At 38.2% G+C, this 13286-nt stretch overlaps 1 protein-coding gene across 8 annotated transcripts in view; it reads right to left on the bottom strand.

Moving 5' to 3' along the window:
* Window positions 1-756: 756 nt before the first annotated feature.
* The window catches only part of banp (BTG3 associated nuclear protein), a 97839-nt gene continuing 85309 nt past the window's right edge, over window positions 757-13286 (bottom strand). For 6 of the 8 annotated variants that reach the window (XM_069901835.1, XM_069901834.1, XM_069901832.1 and 3 more), the window contains 2 exons: window positions 4478-4621; window positions 757-1656 (listed from right to left, as the gene is read on the bottom strand). In XM_069901835.1, the coding sequence (XP_069757936.1) occupies window positions 1528-1656; window positions 4478-4621 (273 nt within the window). In that variant the 3' untranslated portion in view covers window positions 757-1527. Of the gene's footprint in view, window positions 1657-2583; window positions 3083-4477; window positions 4622-11629; window positions 12142-13286 lie in introns of those variants that run through there. The other 2 variants (XR_011345881.1, XM_069901836.1) reach the window with 2 other exon arrangements.

Genomic DNA, 13286 nt, shown 5'->3' with positions numbered 1-13286 from the left:
CAGCCCCTGTTGTTGTGCTGACCTACATAAACTTTTATAAGGGACCATGGGAAAGTGCTAGCAATAAATAGCAATAGTGGATGATTTTTAAGCAGCATGGGAAAGTTGGTAACACTGTAGCGCACAATTTATAAAGACCGTGGGAAAAAGTGATGGTGGACCTGCCCTCCCAGAATGCCATGTGGCAGAGAAAGGGCTGTATGCACAGAGCACTCATGGAAAGGTTTCTCTGCTGCATTGCTTTTTGGGAAGTCAGTTCCGCTGTGGCCTTTTACCTGACTTTATAAATTGTGTGCTATAGTGCTACCCACTTTCCCACGTTGTTTAAAAATTGTCTGCTATTGCTATTTATTGCAATTTATTTCCACTCTCTCTCCCGCTGCAACTTTCCCACAGCAAAGTTTATACCTTCACTTTAATCTTTTGTTCCTTGACATTCCTGCACTCATGCAAAAACTTGGTTCATTTCAATTCAACAATCCACTGTTGTCCATTCTACACTTGCCTAATTGCAGTGCCAACATTTACAGATGCCGGGGATTGTACTAGGGGTCGAAACTGTTATTCCTTAGCATGAGATGATGTTATCTGATGGCAGCGTTGAGAAGATTTTCCTTTCACACTAGACACTTGAAAGGCTGATTGGCCGTTAATTCTTGGGACCACTTGCGAGTGTGAAAGGGGCTAATGTTTCCACAATTATTTTTGACATCATATTCCTTCCCAATGCTTTCTATGTTTAAAAGTCAAGAGCAATGACCAGGGTTTTCATTGATTTAATTGCTTCTTACATGATTGGTTCTCTAGCACAACAGTAATTACGGTAAGTCAGTCTGCAGGATAGTGCAAAAACAGTATCTGCGGTTTTCTTAAATGATATAGGCTGAAAGTAATACCTTGGCTGCTGCACCTAAACTAAGCAATAAAATGTTTTTCATTTAAGGCAGAAAGAACTGGCTATGCTGTGCTATTCTTTTTCACAATAATTGAAATGAACTTCCATAATTAACTGCTATATTTTTTGAACAGTATTAGTTACAAAAAAATCTTTTCCGGTTCTGTCCTTATGTAAATACAACTGCAAATAATAACAACAAAATAAATTCCCTGAATTCTGCATATAATGTATGATACAATTCATAAATATCTCTTCAAAGTTTAAAGCAACTATGTCATTCAGTATAGCAGTCCAAAATGTACAGTTGCAGTGAAGATACAACTGTAGTTGTCCCAAACCCCTTAAAAATGGTGAAAGCTGACATGGCATTTTCTGGATTCAAGAACTTTTGTTCTGTAAATGGTTAACGGTTGATCCCAATGTCAAAAATAGTTTGATGCAATTTCTTACAGAAAACAAATTCATCAAATGATTCAAAATATTTTTACACTTCTCAACAGGGCACATAAATGCTTTATTCTTTTGCAATGTGCAGGGCTTCAAGTTTGGCTGCTATATTGTGTAACCTGCTGATTGGCAGTTTGTTTTTTTGTATAAGCTGTCTCTGTTATAGTTCTGTTTGTTTAATTTTAACTGCTGACAGTATTAACTGGCATCTGGATTTGGACAACTTCTCCATTCTCTCCTTGTTGAATTTGGATTGCTCCATGTTCAATTTTCATTTCGGGCTGAATTGAGGCTGCAAGACCTTCTGTTCCCTGAAAAAGGACAGAAAAATGCAAATTATGTAAAATTCTTCATAAAATAATTAAAAATTGGAAATATACATTTTACTTTTTGAAACTTTGCATTAACATAATTTATATGTTTTATATATGTTCTTGAGAAACTTAAAACAGGTAAATTTATGAAGCAAATTACAGAACAAGAGGTAAAAAAAGAACACTTTTTGATCCTCGATAGACAGCACAATACCTGAAGAAACCTAGTATAAAAATTATAAAGGTTATAATGTACTTAATTTGCAATCCATCACAATGAGTTCCTGAGAAATAGGGATTGAATAATGCTGCTCAAAGAAAAAGAAGCAAAATACATCCAAATTAATTTATCAAAAATTAGTAATATACCCTGATCCAATGTTATTTATAACCATGAAAATATCTGGATTGAAATACCCAAATGTACATTCTCTGTATAAACATTGGAGAGGGTGCTGTTGCAGATAATTACCCAAATTGTGGTTATGCTTCCTGGAAGGTGATCTGATTTCAGTTTTGGAAGTATTAAGAGAAGCTAGTTGGGTAGATAGAAATTATTTCTGCTGGTTGTTATGTATTGGGGATGAAGTTAAGAGGAAACATTTTTACATGCATATGGTATTAGCAGTTTGAATCTCTCCTGTAATCATGATTATTTTTTAATTTTCAAATCTGAGATTGACAGACTAACACAGGCATAGTAATAATCCAAGTGGAAAACTAACTCAGTTCTGTTAGCATTTTTGAAAATTGGAGTGATAGCTACAAAACTATAGTGTGGGCCCATTATAACACGATCATTGAGGTCCATAAAATGTCATCGCGAGAAAAGCAGGGTCACGCTAAATCAGGGTTCAAGAAAAATCAGCGATTTCAAGAACATTCAAGAATATTAGCAATTATTATTTACAGTTTATTTCTTACAAAAGTTGATCGACTGTTCCGTGCTTGAACGTAGCATGTCACTGGCTTCGAGCAAAATCTGGAATGCTTCTGAGTTGGAGGCTTTTTATGTGGTCCACCTCCTGGGTCTCCAGCCAATGGAGGTTTGCCTCGAGGTGTTCAATGGCTTCAGACACTTTTCGGGGTAGGGATGGAGGCTCTTCATTATCATCTTGTGGTTCAAGGACTGGTACACTTGCCTCTGTCGGTGCTATAGTTACGTTGCGGATGATCTCGGCATCCATCAGGTGCTCATATGTTGGGCATTTGTTGTCGGCAGGGTACCACTGGTATAGCTCTTCTTTGCTCCATGCCTCATGCACATCTTCCTCTGTGAAGCCATACAAATCTGGCTCGTCATCATCATCTTCTGTGGTGGATTGGCATGTTGATAAGGCTATCCCCAGACCCTTCTCTACACATGACGAGCTGACTGCTGAGTCCAATGACTCATCTTATTATATCCAAATTCGCTTTAAATCTGGGCACATAAAATCAGGGTTTCAATCTTTCTACTTGCTCAAAATAAAAGTACTTTAAATAAGAGAAAAAAAGCCATCAGATTGCAGGGGAAGCAGAGTGAAGAATATTTAGTTCAGTTTACTTAAGATACAGCATGTCTCCAGCCCATGAGCACATGCCAACCAAATACATCTATGTGACTATTCTACTAAACCCGCACATCTTTGGAAAGTGGGAGGAAACCAATGCCATCCCATGCTGACACAGGGAAAACATACAAACTCTTTATAGACAGCGCCTGATCGGAACCCAGGTCCCTGGTGCTGTACAGCTTCATGCTTACCATGTTGCCCTATTTTGGCTATGTTTCTTTTTAACCTCATTGTACCAGCACCATCAAGTACTTGAGATAAATTAACAGCCTGAAAACTTTGAAGCCTACAGAAATTTGTGCCTCCCTGTTGGGTCTTATAAGAAATCCACCAGTGGAGCAGTAATGGAGCTGGCAACACACATTCACAATAAAAGATGTCGATACTTGTTTAAACCTTTGAAAAAATTGGACTTGGATCTTCAATGTATATGTATTGTTTGTCTGTATGTGTGTTATGTCTGGTTGTGCGCCTGCATGTTTTGAACCGAGGCCAGAGAATGCTGTTTCGTTGGGTTGTACTTGTGTAATTAGATGACAAGAAACTTGACTTATAGAAATCCAAGCAGACAAATGGAAGATGTGCTCAATTTTTCAGGTTGTTGAATTTTCATCAGAAAATTCCAATAATAAGTCATTGACTTGATACATTAACTTTGTTTCTTTTTTTCTAATTGCTGCCTGTCCTGGTGGGGATGGGGTTTAGGGAGTGAGTAATTGGAACAGAAACCTGCCATCTGATTGTTCACTGTAGTACAGCTATAGGTATTACAGTAAGTGTAAGTTGCACACCTTTCCCTCTCACAATTTTTTCAGGACACAAGATCTCTTCCTAATTCGCTCCACTGTACAGCAGAACTTGTTCCTGGAGGTCAGTTCTGTCATCATTTCCTTCTTGATATATATAGTTATCATCTTTGACTGTTTCTTGCTCCTCCAGCACAAAGAACCATCCTCTTTTTGTGGACTTTCTCCAAGAAAATAAGGGCTGTCTATGAAGCAATGGCCCTATTCCCTTCCCTTTGCTTCCTTTCCCACCGCCCCCACCACCCCCCCCCCCATTTTCTTAAAAATAATCTTTACAGAATTCTACCTGAAGTTTAAAAAGAATGATTCTTTACCGATAAATTAGTTCCAGTCATTGTTCTTCCATCAGAGGACTGAGATGTAACTACTTTAAACTGAATTTAAAATGTTTCTTCATTAAGGCAAATAACAAAGCATGCATGGTAATAAATTGACTTAATCGATATTCTTACTCACGTGAGCTGCTGCGGTATGATCTGTCACTGGTGCAAGTTGTACATATTGCACCTGGATGTCACTTCCCTGCAGCGGTGATCCATCTACTCCACTGGTTCCATGTTCAGCAGAAGCCACTGCAATTAACTGTGCACCTTGCAACACCTATAAAATGCAAGCATATTGTAATAAACAGATTGCTTTGGCATATTTATCTTAACATATATTCAGTTTGGTTTTGATCTAAAGATGCTTATTGAAATAGTAGATCAAGGGTATGGAAGAAAAATAGAATTTGAATGTTACAAACAAAAGTGCCTTGTCAATGTTGTTCAAAGGGTAAACACTCCAGATGTTGGAAACATTTCAGGTGAAGATGGTTGCGTTTGCCAGAATCCAATCCTTCCAGCACAGTCCCTATTGCAGGAGTTTATCAGCACAAATATCCAAGGCCTAACAAACCTGCTTCACCAATGACTTTCCTTCCAGAATAAGGGACATTTGCTGATAATTCAATTTTTAATTCTATCTTTAACTCCTCGGCAAATGAAATTTCCCATATCCACATGCAGCCAACTCCCAGACAACATTCAGGCAATAGCTGGTAAGTGAGAAGAAATAATCACACTGAAAAGTGAGAAATAACAATTACACTACAAATAAAACAACAGGCAGACAAGGTCGGGACTCTCTTGGTAAAGGGTCCTGGCCCAAAGCGTTGACTGATCATTTCTCTCTGACGATGCTGCCTGACCCGCTAAGGCCGTCCAGCTTCTCTTTGTTCACTCAAGATTCCACCATCTGTCCTTATTATCAATGGCACAACCATTGCAGCTCTCACATAATCAATATTCTAGAGTTCACCATGAACTAAAAACTCTGCTTGGCCAGCTTCATCAATAGCAGTCAGTGGCAAAGTATTCTGTTGCAAATGATTCACTGCATCACACCCACTGCCTTCCCATATCGATATGGAGCAAGTCAAAAGTGTGGTGGGATACTTTCCATTTACTTGGATGAGGTACAATGTCAACAATTGTCAAAAAGCTCATCCAGGACAAAGCAGCCCATTTGCTTGGCATCCCATCAGCCACCTCAAACTTTAATTTTTCCTACTCAATGTACTACAGCACCTCCCAACCTGACACAGGAAAGACAAGGACAGCCAATGCACAGGAACACCGCCAGCTGCACATTACCAGATTGTCACGAGATTAATAATCTGATCTCTATTTTAGAGCTAGTCAATGATGCAGCAGAGAGCATTAAAAAATAAATGATGAAATGATAGTTAGGAGAACAGTTACTCTCAAAAATATATTATTTATTTGCAGAAGAGGGAGGCACTTGTGCTTTGATTAGCAAAGAATCTTGCACTTGCATTCCCAATAATTCTGAAAGTATTACCAATCTGTTGAATCACATAAGTGAACACGTTAAAAGACTAAAGATACCATCCAAGGGAGGGTGGGGTAATTTGCGGCATTGGATTAGGGACCTGGTTTGCACACAAGATACTGATTATAATAATGATTGGTTTAATTATTTGTTGCTCTATTTGCTTTATTATTGGTGGCGTGAAAATATTTTGCCAAACAATTACTCACAGTAGATGACAACTGACAAACATATTTCAACGCTAGTTAAGAGCCAAAAAGAAATGGTAAAGTATTACAACCCAAATAAGATAGAAGATGATCGATGTGATGAGGATAAATAACTGGCAATGAACCCATACCCTGTGGGTTATAATACCCTCTTTCATGGCAAAATATTGCTAAATTTTGAGAATGCAAACACTAAAGTTGAGATAAATGAAATAGATTTGAGTTTGTTAATCCAAAAAATTAACAAGGAGGGATCTGTGGAAGAATCTTTATGAAGATTGACACTGTCACGAACATGACACCAAATCTGTGAAAGAAAGTTTTGACATTGATGTGAACAGGATTGGTGAACATCCCATTTCATTACAGGATCTTTCTGCGAGATATTATTTAGAAGCCATTCCTAAACCAAAGTCAAGAACGCTAACAGTAGTTAAATTTATTCAACTTATAAGATGTATAATATGTGATGTAAAAAAATTATATTCAACCATTTGATATCTAACATTAATTGTATTAGTTACAGTGGCGCAACATAATTTCGTTCATATTTCTTCTTGAATTTGTATATTTAAGTCCTGCTCCCATTTCAGTTTAGTTTTATACAGATCTTTTTTCTCTGTTTCTTGTAATTTATTATACATAGTGGTTATAAACCTTCAAATAATAAAAGTGTCTGTTATAACGTATTCAAATTCCGGAAGTATCAAATCTGTTCCTATTTTCTACTTCAAATATGATCTTAATTGATAATATACAAATATTGTATTTTGCAATATCCCATATCTCTCCTTTAATTGATCAAATGTCATGAAGATTGAACCTGTAAAACAATCTCAAATTTTCTATTCAATGTTTTAGATGTAAAAAAGAGGTTGGTAATATTTTGCATTCAGTACGGTTGCGTGAAAAGGTAAAAGATTTTTAGAAAGAATTATGTGCTGTGTTAGAGAAGATATTAAAAATAAGGGTTAAATTAGATCCAAGAATCATTTTGTTGGGAAATATATATGATCAAGATATCAAGTTGGGGTTAGACGAATATAAAAAGAGTTTTTTTGAGTTTAGCAAAAGCAATAGCGAAAATGGAAAGTAATGTTAAAATAGAAGAATGGTTTAATGAAATAAAACATCTCCCATTAGAATAAATTATATAATATGAGAGATGATTATGACAAATTTTGTCAAATATGGGAGCCTTATATGAGATTTATGGATATAGATTAATCCAGACCTCCTCATCCAACTCCCCCTTGAAATTCTGGTATTTACACAAAGAAATATATTATGGTATTATAAGTATCACTATGAATGTGTGCTTTCTTTTTTTCTATCTTTTTCTATCTGTAGGGGTTAGGGAAGGTGGGACATCGGGGGAAAAATTGAAAATTATTTAGTATCTACTGTGTAATGATATTGCAAGCTCATTTGAAATATATGTAAGATACTAATAAATAAATTTTTTAAAATAAAAATGCTAACAGTTGTTATTGATGGTTTCTTCTTCAAATTATTTAGAAACTAAGTTGTAGCCTGAACATTAACAATAGCTATTGACATTTTCTCCTTCATATTATATAAAACTAAGATTTTAATACAAAAAAAAATAATAATGGACTGTAATGAAAGAATTAAACTGTGTTTTTACTTCTGCAGCTGCAAGGCTGAGAATCCGTTTGGAATCAGCAGACATAATCTAAATTCCACCATGAGCCCAGGATGCATATTTAGTAAACACCCACCATGGGGCCCAGGATGCAGTTGAATTGGAAGACATTATCTAATTTACACTTATGAGGCCCAGAGCAGTTTAAATTTGTTGGTCGCAGACTGTCAGGAGACCTTGAAGATAATTAAACCATTTGTTCAAAGAGATAGGATTTGAGGTAAACAACTTTTGGGGTGATATGAGCCATGGTCCCATTGCTGAAGTGAGAGACTCTCCAAGAGGTGGCAACATCTCTCAGCAAGAAGAAGATAATAAACCATTTGTTCAAAGAGATAGGATTTGAAGTAAACAACTTTTGGGTAATATAAGCCCTGGTCCCACTGCCGAAGAGAGAGAGACTCTGGAAGAGGTGGCTACATCTCTCAGCAAGAAGAAGAACTTCAAGAGTCCAGCTAACGTCCCAGTCGAGGGAGGTAGAGAAGCTGCTACCGGCACCCCGACAACCTACTACAAGTGTGCAGTCGTTGCCTCGCTTCGACAGTTGGGACCAGTCCAGGCGTTGATAAGTATAATTGGGAAGGGCTTGCACATTGTAGTGTGAATTCAGCTTTAGATTTAGTAATAAAGACTTGTATAAACTGAACTGCTCTCGGTGTGTGTGTCTATTTTCTTTCGGTAGCTCGAACACTGTGACCAATCTAAAACGAACAAAGTGAGAGGTATAAGTTTACCCAAAACATGGACTTAATGTGATTTTTAGCTATTGCGTTGCCATGTATGGAACAGGACAATGGAGATGTTTATTCCTTGGAACTTAAAAGCTCTCAACTATCTCCACCTCAGCTCCATTGATGTGGACTAGTGAGAGAGATCTAACTCTCTTCTAGTGTCTTACTCTTTCTAAAATGTAAAAAGATTATTGTCCCAGCACCAGTCACTGGTAATTCTATCAGCCTTCTATCCTCCAACTTGTCCTTGTTAGAGATCCTGCGCATGATGGTGGTGTAATCTACAAAATTACAGATGGAGTTGGAGCGGTGTTTGACCACATGTGGATGTAGAAGGAGTCGCAGAATGAAAGTATAGTTTGTGGGTCCCCAGTGCTGAGGATATATGAAGGCATGCTGTCACCAATCCTCATTAATTGTGGCCTGCAGGACAGAAAGTCATGGAGTGAATTACAAAGGAAAGTGCTGAGGGCAAGTTTACGGAGGTTGAGGACATTAAACAAGGATATCTGCAGATGCTGGGGTCAAGACCAAAATACAAATGTGCTGGAGAAAGTCACCGGGTCACGCAGCATTCATAGGAAGTAAAAGGTAACCACCATTTTGGGCCTGCTCCCTTTGTCAGGAATAACAAAAAAGAGAGAAACTCCTGAATAAAATGGTCAAGGGGAGGGAGCAGAAGACAGGCTAACACCTTAGAGATAAGAGGTAGATACAGGTGGGAGGGTAGAAGAGAAAGAAGTTGAGAAATGATGGGGAGAGGGCAAAGGGCTAAGAAGAGTAGCTCTCTGATAATGAGAAGGAAGAGAAGAAGGTTGGGAGTTGGAGGAAAGGAGACAGAGGGATAGGATTTTGTAAGTGAGTTTGTTTGGCACTATTGCATTGAAAGTGGAATTTTTCTCACCTTTATAAAATGATCAGGTACAATGGCTACAGAGATGGTTGTGGAAAGATAAAATTAGATTAACAATGGGACAATTGTTGCTTTCTCAGTACATTCACTAATAATATCAAGACTGGACTGGGTCCATGATCAAGGCTTTGGTTCAAAACTGATTATTGCTCTGCCATCACAATTGGAAAAAAAAAGCAGGGATCTAGAAATATTCTCAAGAAAGGTGGGTAAATTTTGGACAGATAAGAGTTGGTTAATATCATTTCCAATTACCTATTTTGATGTGTTAATGCTTTTAGAATACTCACAGTATATTTACGTTTATTTGTGGGACATATAAGCCACAAAGCAGAGGGCCTGAGTGAATGAAGATTTTCTGGATGTGAGATTAAAGGCAACAAGAGGTTTTCTCTGATATCTGGTGCAGACAATGGATTTTTATTATTCAAAGAACTTCATGATTATGACACCAGGGCATTTATGTTTGTGCAGCTTCATAAGAAGTAGGAGCATGACTAGGCCACTTGACCCTTGGAACCTCTTCTGTCATTCAATAAGATCCTGGCTGATTTTCTACTTCAGTACCACTTTTCAGCTCTATCCCCCTATTCCTTGATTCTTTTAATGTTCAGAAGCTTGACATGCTCCTTACTTAGCAGACCGAGAGCAGTCAATGAGCCGTTTCACCAGTGGAATCTCAGGTTACTTTGACAGTCAATAAATTTATGTCAGTCCCCTGCTTCCTTCATCTCCAAGAATCTTAGACGACAAAACTGTCAGTCAATTGGGTCAATTGTAGCAACTGAACAATTGTTTTGCTTTAAAATAAATAATAGTATGAAAAACTTTGGTTCACATCTGTAAACACCAAAAATAAATTTAAATAAATAGAAATTAACTCAAATCTCAAGAAAAGCAACCACTGACCTTTCTCCCAATAGTCAATTTTTTTCATTTAATTTATCATAAATATTTGATTAAATTTTTTTTTTAAATGTGCTTGATTTTTCTCACCCTAAATTTGAAGAATTATTTTTATAATTGTTCTATAAATGATCTGTGCTACAAACAAAGCAACCCGGCATTAAAGTTCAAAAGAACACATATGCTCGCAATTCTAATAGTTGTGGATGCCAGCCATAAATCTACAAGAACATTCTAAACTATTGTTTAGTTTGGATGATTTTCCAAAGGCTTTTAAATTCTAAAATGTGAAATTCCTTTGTAAAACAGAAATGTTTTTGATAGCCAAATGATACCAACAATTGGTTGTTTTGGTCAAGGAACTGACCTGGGGTTAGTGGGACAGGCAGTGGGAAAGGAGCCTGGTAAAGATAAGGTCTCTATGCACATATAATACATGCCATTGAAAACAGATTTGCCTCAAAGCAAGCAAATGGATTAGTAACATTCTGTGTAGTGAAGTAAAATTTCCAGTCTTGTTTGAAATTTAGCTTCCAATTAGTTTGTGCCTTGCTGAACTTCTTGCAAAATTCTGAATGATTGTAATCACTTTTCCACAGTATTTCCTCATTGTTACAGTAGTTTATTGTTATTAATTCTCTCAAATTTTTATTGTGCACTTAAGGTAGCTGTGATGCCATTCCTCATGGATTCTGATATGCTACCAGTTTATCAGCAGGTCTGGGCACATCCAGGCATTTTCTGCCAAAAAAAATGATTTACTTTAAGGAAAACATCTGTTGGTACAGCAGATAGTTGAAAGCTAAGATTGAGACATGAATCATTAATCAAATATATTCTATCTCTGGCTCTTTGTGAAATATGACAGCCATTTTAGATATACGTACTGGTCATTATCAAATAAGGTAAGTTCACATTGCCAAAAGATGAATCATGCAAAAGATTAATGAAAAAATTATTTGTTTTATATTTAATTATCCTTTTCCTGTGTGTTTCTTGGATTGTCACATTTGCAAACTGTAAATTAAAAATCTCCAGATAAGAGGGACAGCTATCTTGGACAATGATAATGGAAAATAATGTGAAGCTTAACTAATACATTAGCTAATAACCTTGAGAGAAGCAAGATACAAGGGAGAGGTGATGAAGATGGAAAGAAACAGCAAGCTGGACAAGGAGTGCAGCATACCAGTCTGCACTTAAATGGTTAATTGATTCTCAAAAAATTGATGGTATTTAAAATCCAGGCAGATAGCATGAGCAAATATCATTTGCTATCAGTAAACAAATTGCTTTGAAGCAGCAAGGACACGTGACACATGTGGAAGGGCATTTAAGATTTCACCAACCACAAAACTACATTATCTCCTGTGCTGGTGATGCCTCCCTCCCAGATGCACTGAAGAACTTCTACGTGCGTTTTGAGATGAAAAATAAAGTGGCGGTGAAGAAGACCCCTTCTCCTCCAAATGATCAGGTGCTATGTCTTACAATGGCCAATGTGAGGAGAGTGTTAGGCAAGGTCAACCCATGGAAAGCTGCTGGTCTGGATAACATTCCTGGCAGAGTGCTCAGGGGCTGTTCAGCTCAGCTGGCAGAAGTTCTCACTGACATCCTTAACATCTCCCTGAGCAGCAACATGGTTCCAACGTGCTTTAAAGCTGCCACCATTGACCCCGTGCCAAAGAAGTCATTCGTGTCCTGTCTCAATGACTACTGTCATGAAGTGCTTTGAGAGTCTAGTCATGGGGCACATCAAGCTCCTGCTGCACCCCTCACTGGACCCCCTGCAGTTTGCATATAGATCCAACTGCTCTGCAGACAATGCCATCACCACCACCCTCCATCTAGTCCTCAGCCATCTGGAAAATAAGGACATGCATGTTCAAATGTTGTTTATGGACTTCGGTTCGGCATTCAACACAATCATATCTCAGTACCTGATAGAGAAGTAGAGCCTGTTGGGGGCTAAACACCTCCCTCTGCAATTGGATTCTTGACTTCCTGACGGGGACAGGCAGTCCGGATCGGAAACAGCACTTCCAAGACCATTACCCTGAGCAGGGGGACCCCTCAGGGCTGTGGGCTTAGTCCACTGCTGTTCACTCTGCTGATTCTTGACTGTGCAGCAAAACACAGCTTGAACCACTTCATCGTTCGCTGAGGATATGACCGTGGTGGGCCTGATCAGCAAGAACAATGAGTCAGTGTACAGAGATGAAGTGCAGTCACTAACGGACTGGTGCAGTGCCAACAACCTGCATCTGAATGTTAATAAAACAAAAGAGATGGTTGTCAACTTCAGGAGGGCCAAGGGGATCACTCTCCACTGACTGCTCTATCGTTGGTCGTCAAAGTAGCAAGTTTCTTGGAGTGCACTTGGCTGAGAATTTCACCTGGTCCCTCAACACCAGCTCCATAGAGTGGCGCCTTGAAGTGCCGAAGCAGAGATCCGGTGAGCTCTGGCTGCCACCCTACTGGCCACCATCCTGTCATCTTTGTGCAGGAACCCTACTGAGAGTGTCATGCCCAGCTACTTCAGAGTATACTTCTGTTGCTGTAGAGCATTGGATCAGAGATCAATCCACAGGACCCCAAGAGTGGCAGAGAGGATCACTGGAATCTCCCTCCCCCCATATCGGCACGATCTTTGAGAACCCCTACTGCCCTGCACACATCATCTATCAGTTACTCCCATCGAGAAAGAGATACAAGAGTATCAGAGCCAGAACCACCAGACTGAGAAACAGTTCCTTCCCACAGTAAGTGAGACTGCTGAACAACTGAATGAACTACTCGTGCAAATCCTCCAAGAGTTTATTATTTATTCAACAATATTTATTTATTTTTATATGTATATACTTACTGAATATATATCATTTGCTGTATGTGTGTGATATCTGTATATGTATTTGCATATTTTTGCACCGAGGACCAGAGAATGCTGTTTCATCTGGTTGCACTTGAACAACTGGATAATAAACTTGAACTTGAATAATCTTTTAAA

This window comes from Narcine bancroftii, chromosome 10, assembly GCF_036971445.1.
Source record: "Narcine bancroftii isolate sNarBan1 chromosome 10, sNarBan1.hap1, whole genome shotgun sequence".
NCBI classification, from domain to species: domain Eukaryota; kingdom Metazoa; phylum Chordata; class Chondrichthyes; order Torpediniformes; family Narcinidae; genus Narcine; species Narcine bancroftii.
The sequence above is the reverse complement of the archived record's forward strand: the minus strand, read 5'-3'. Positions and strand labels throughout refer to the sequence as shown.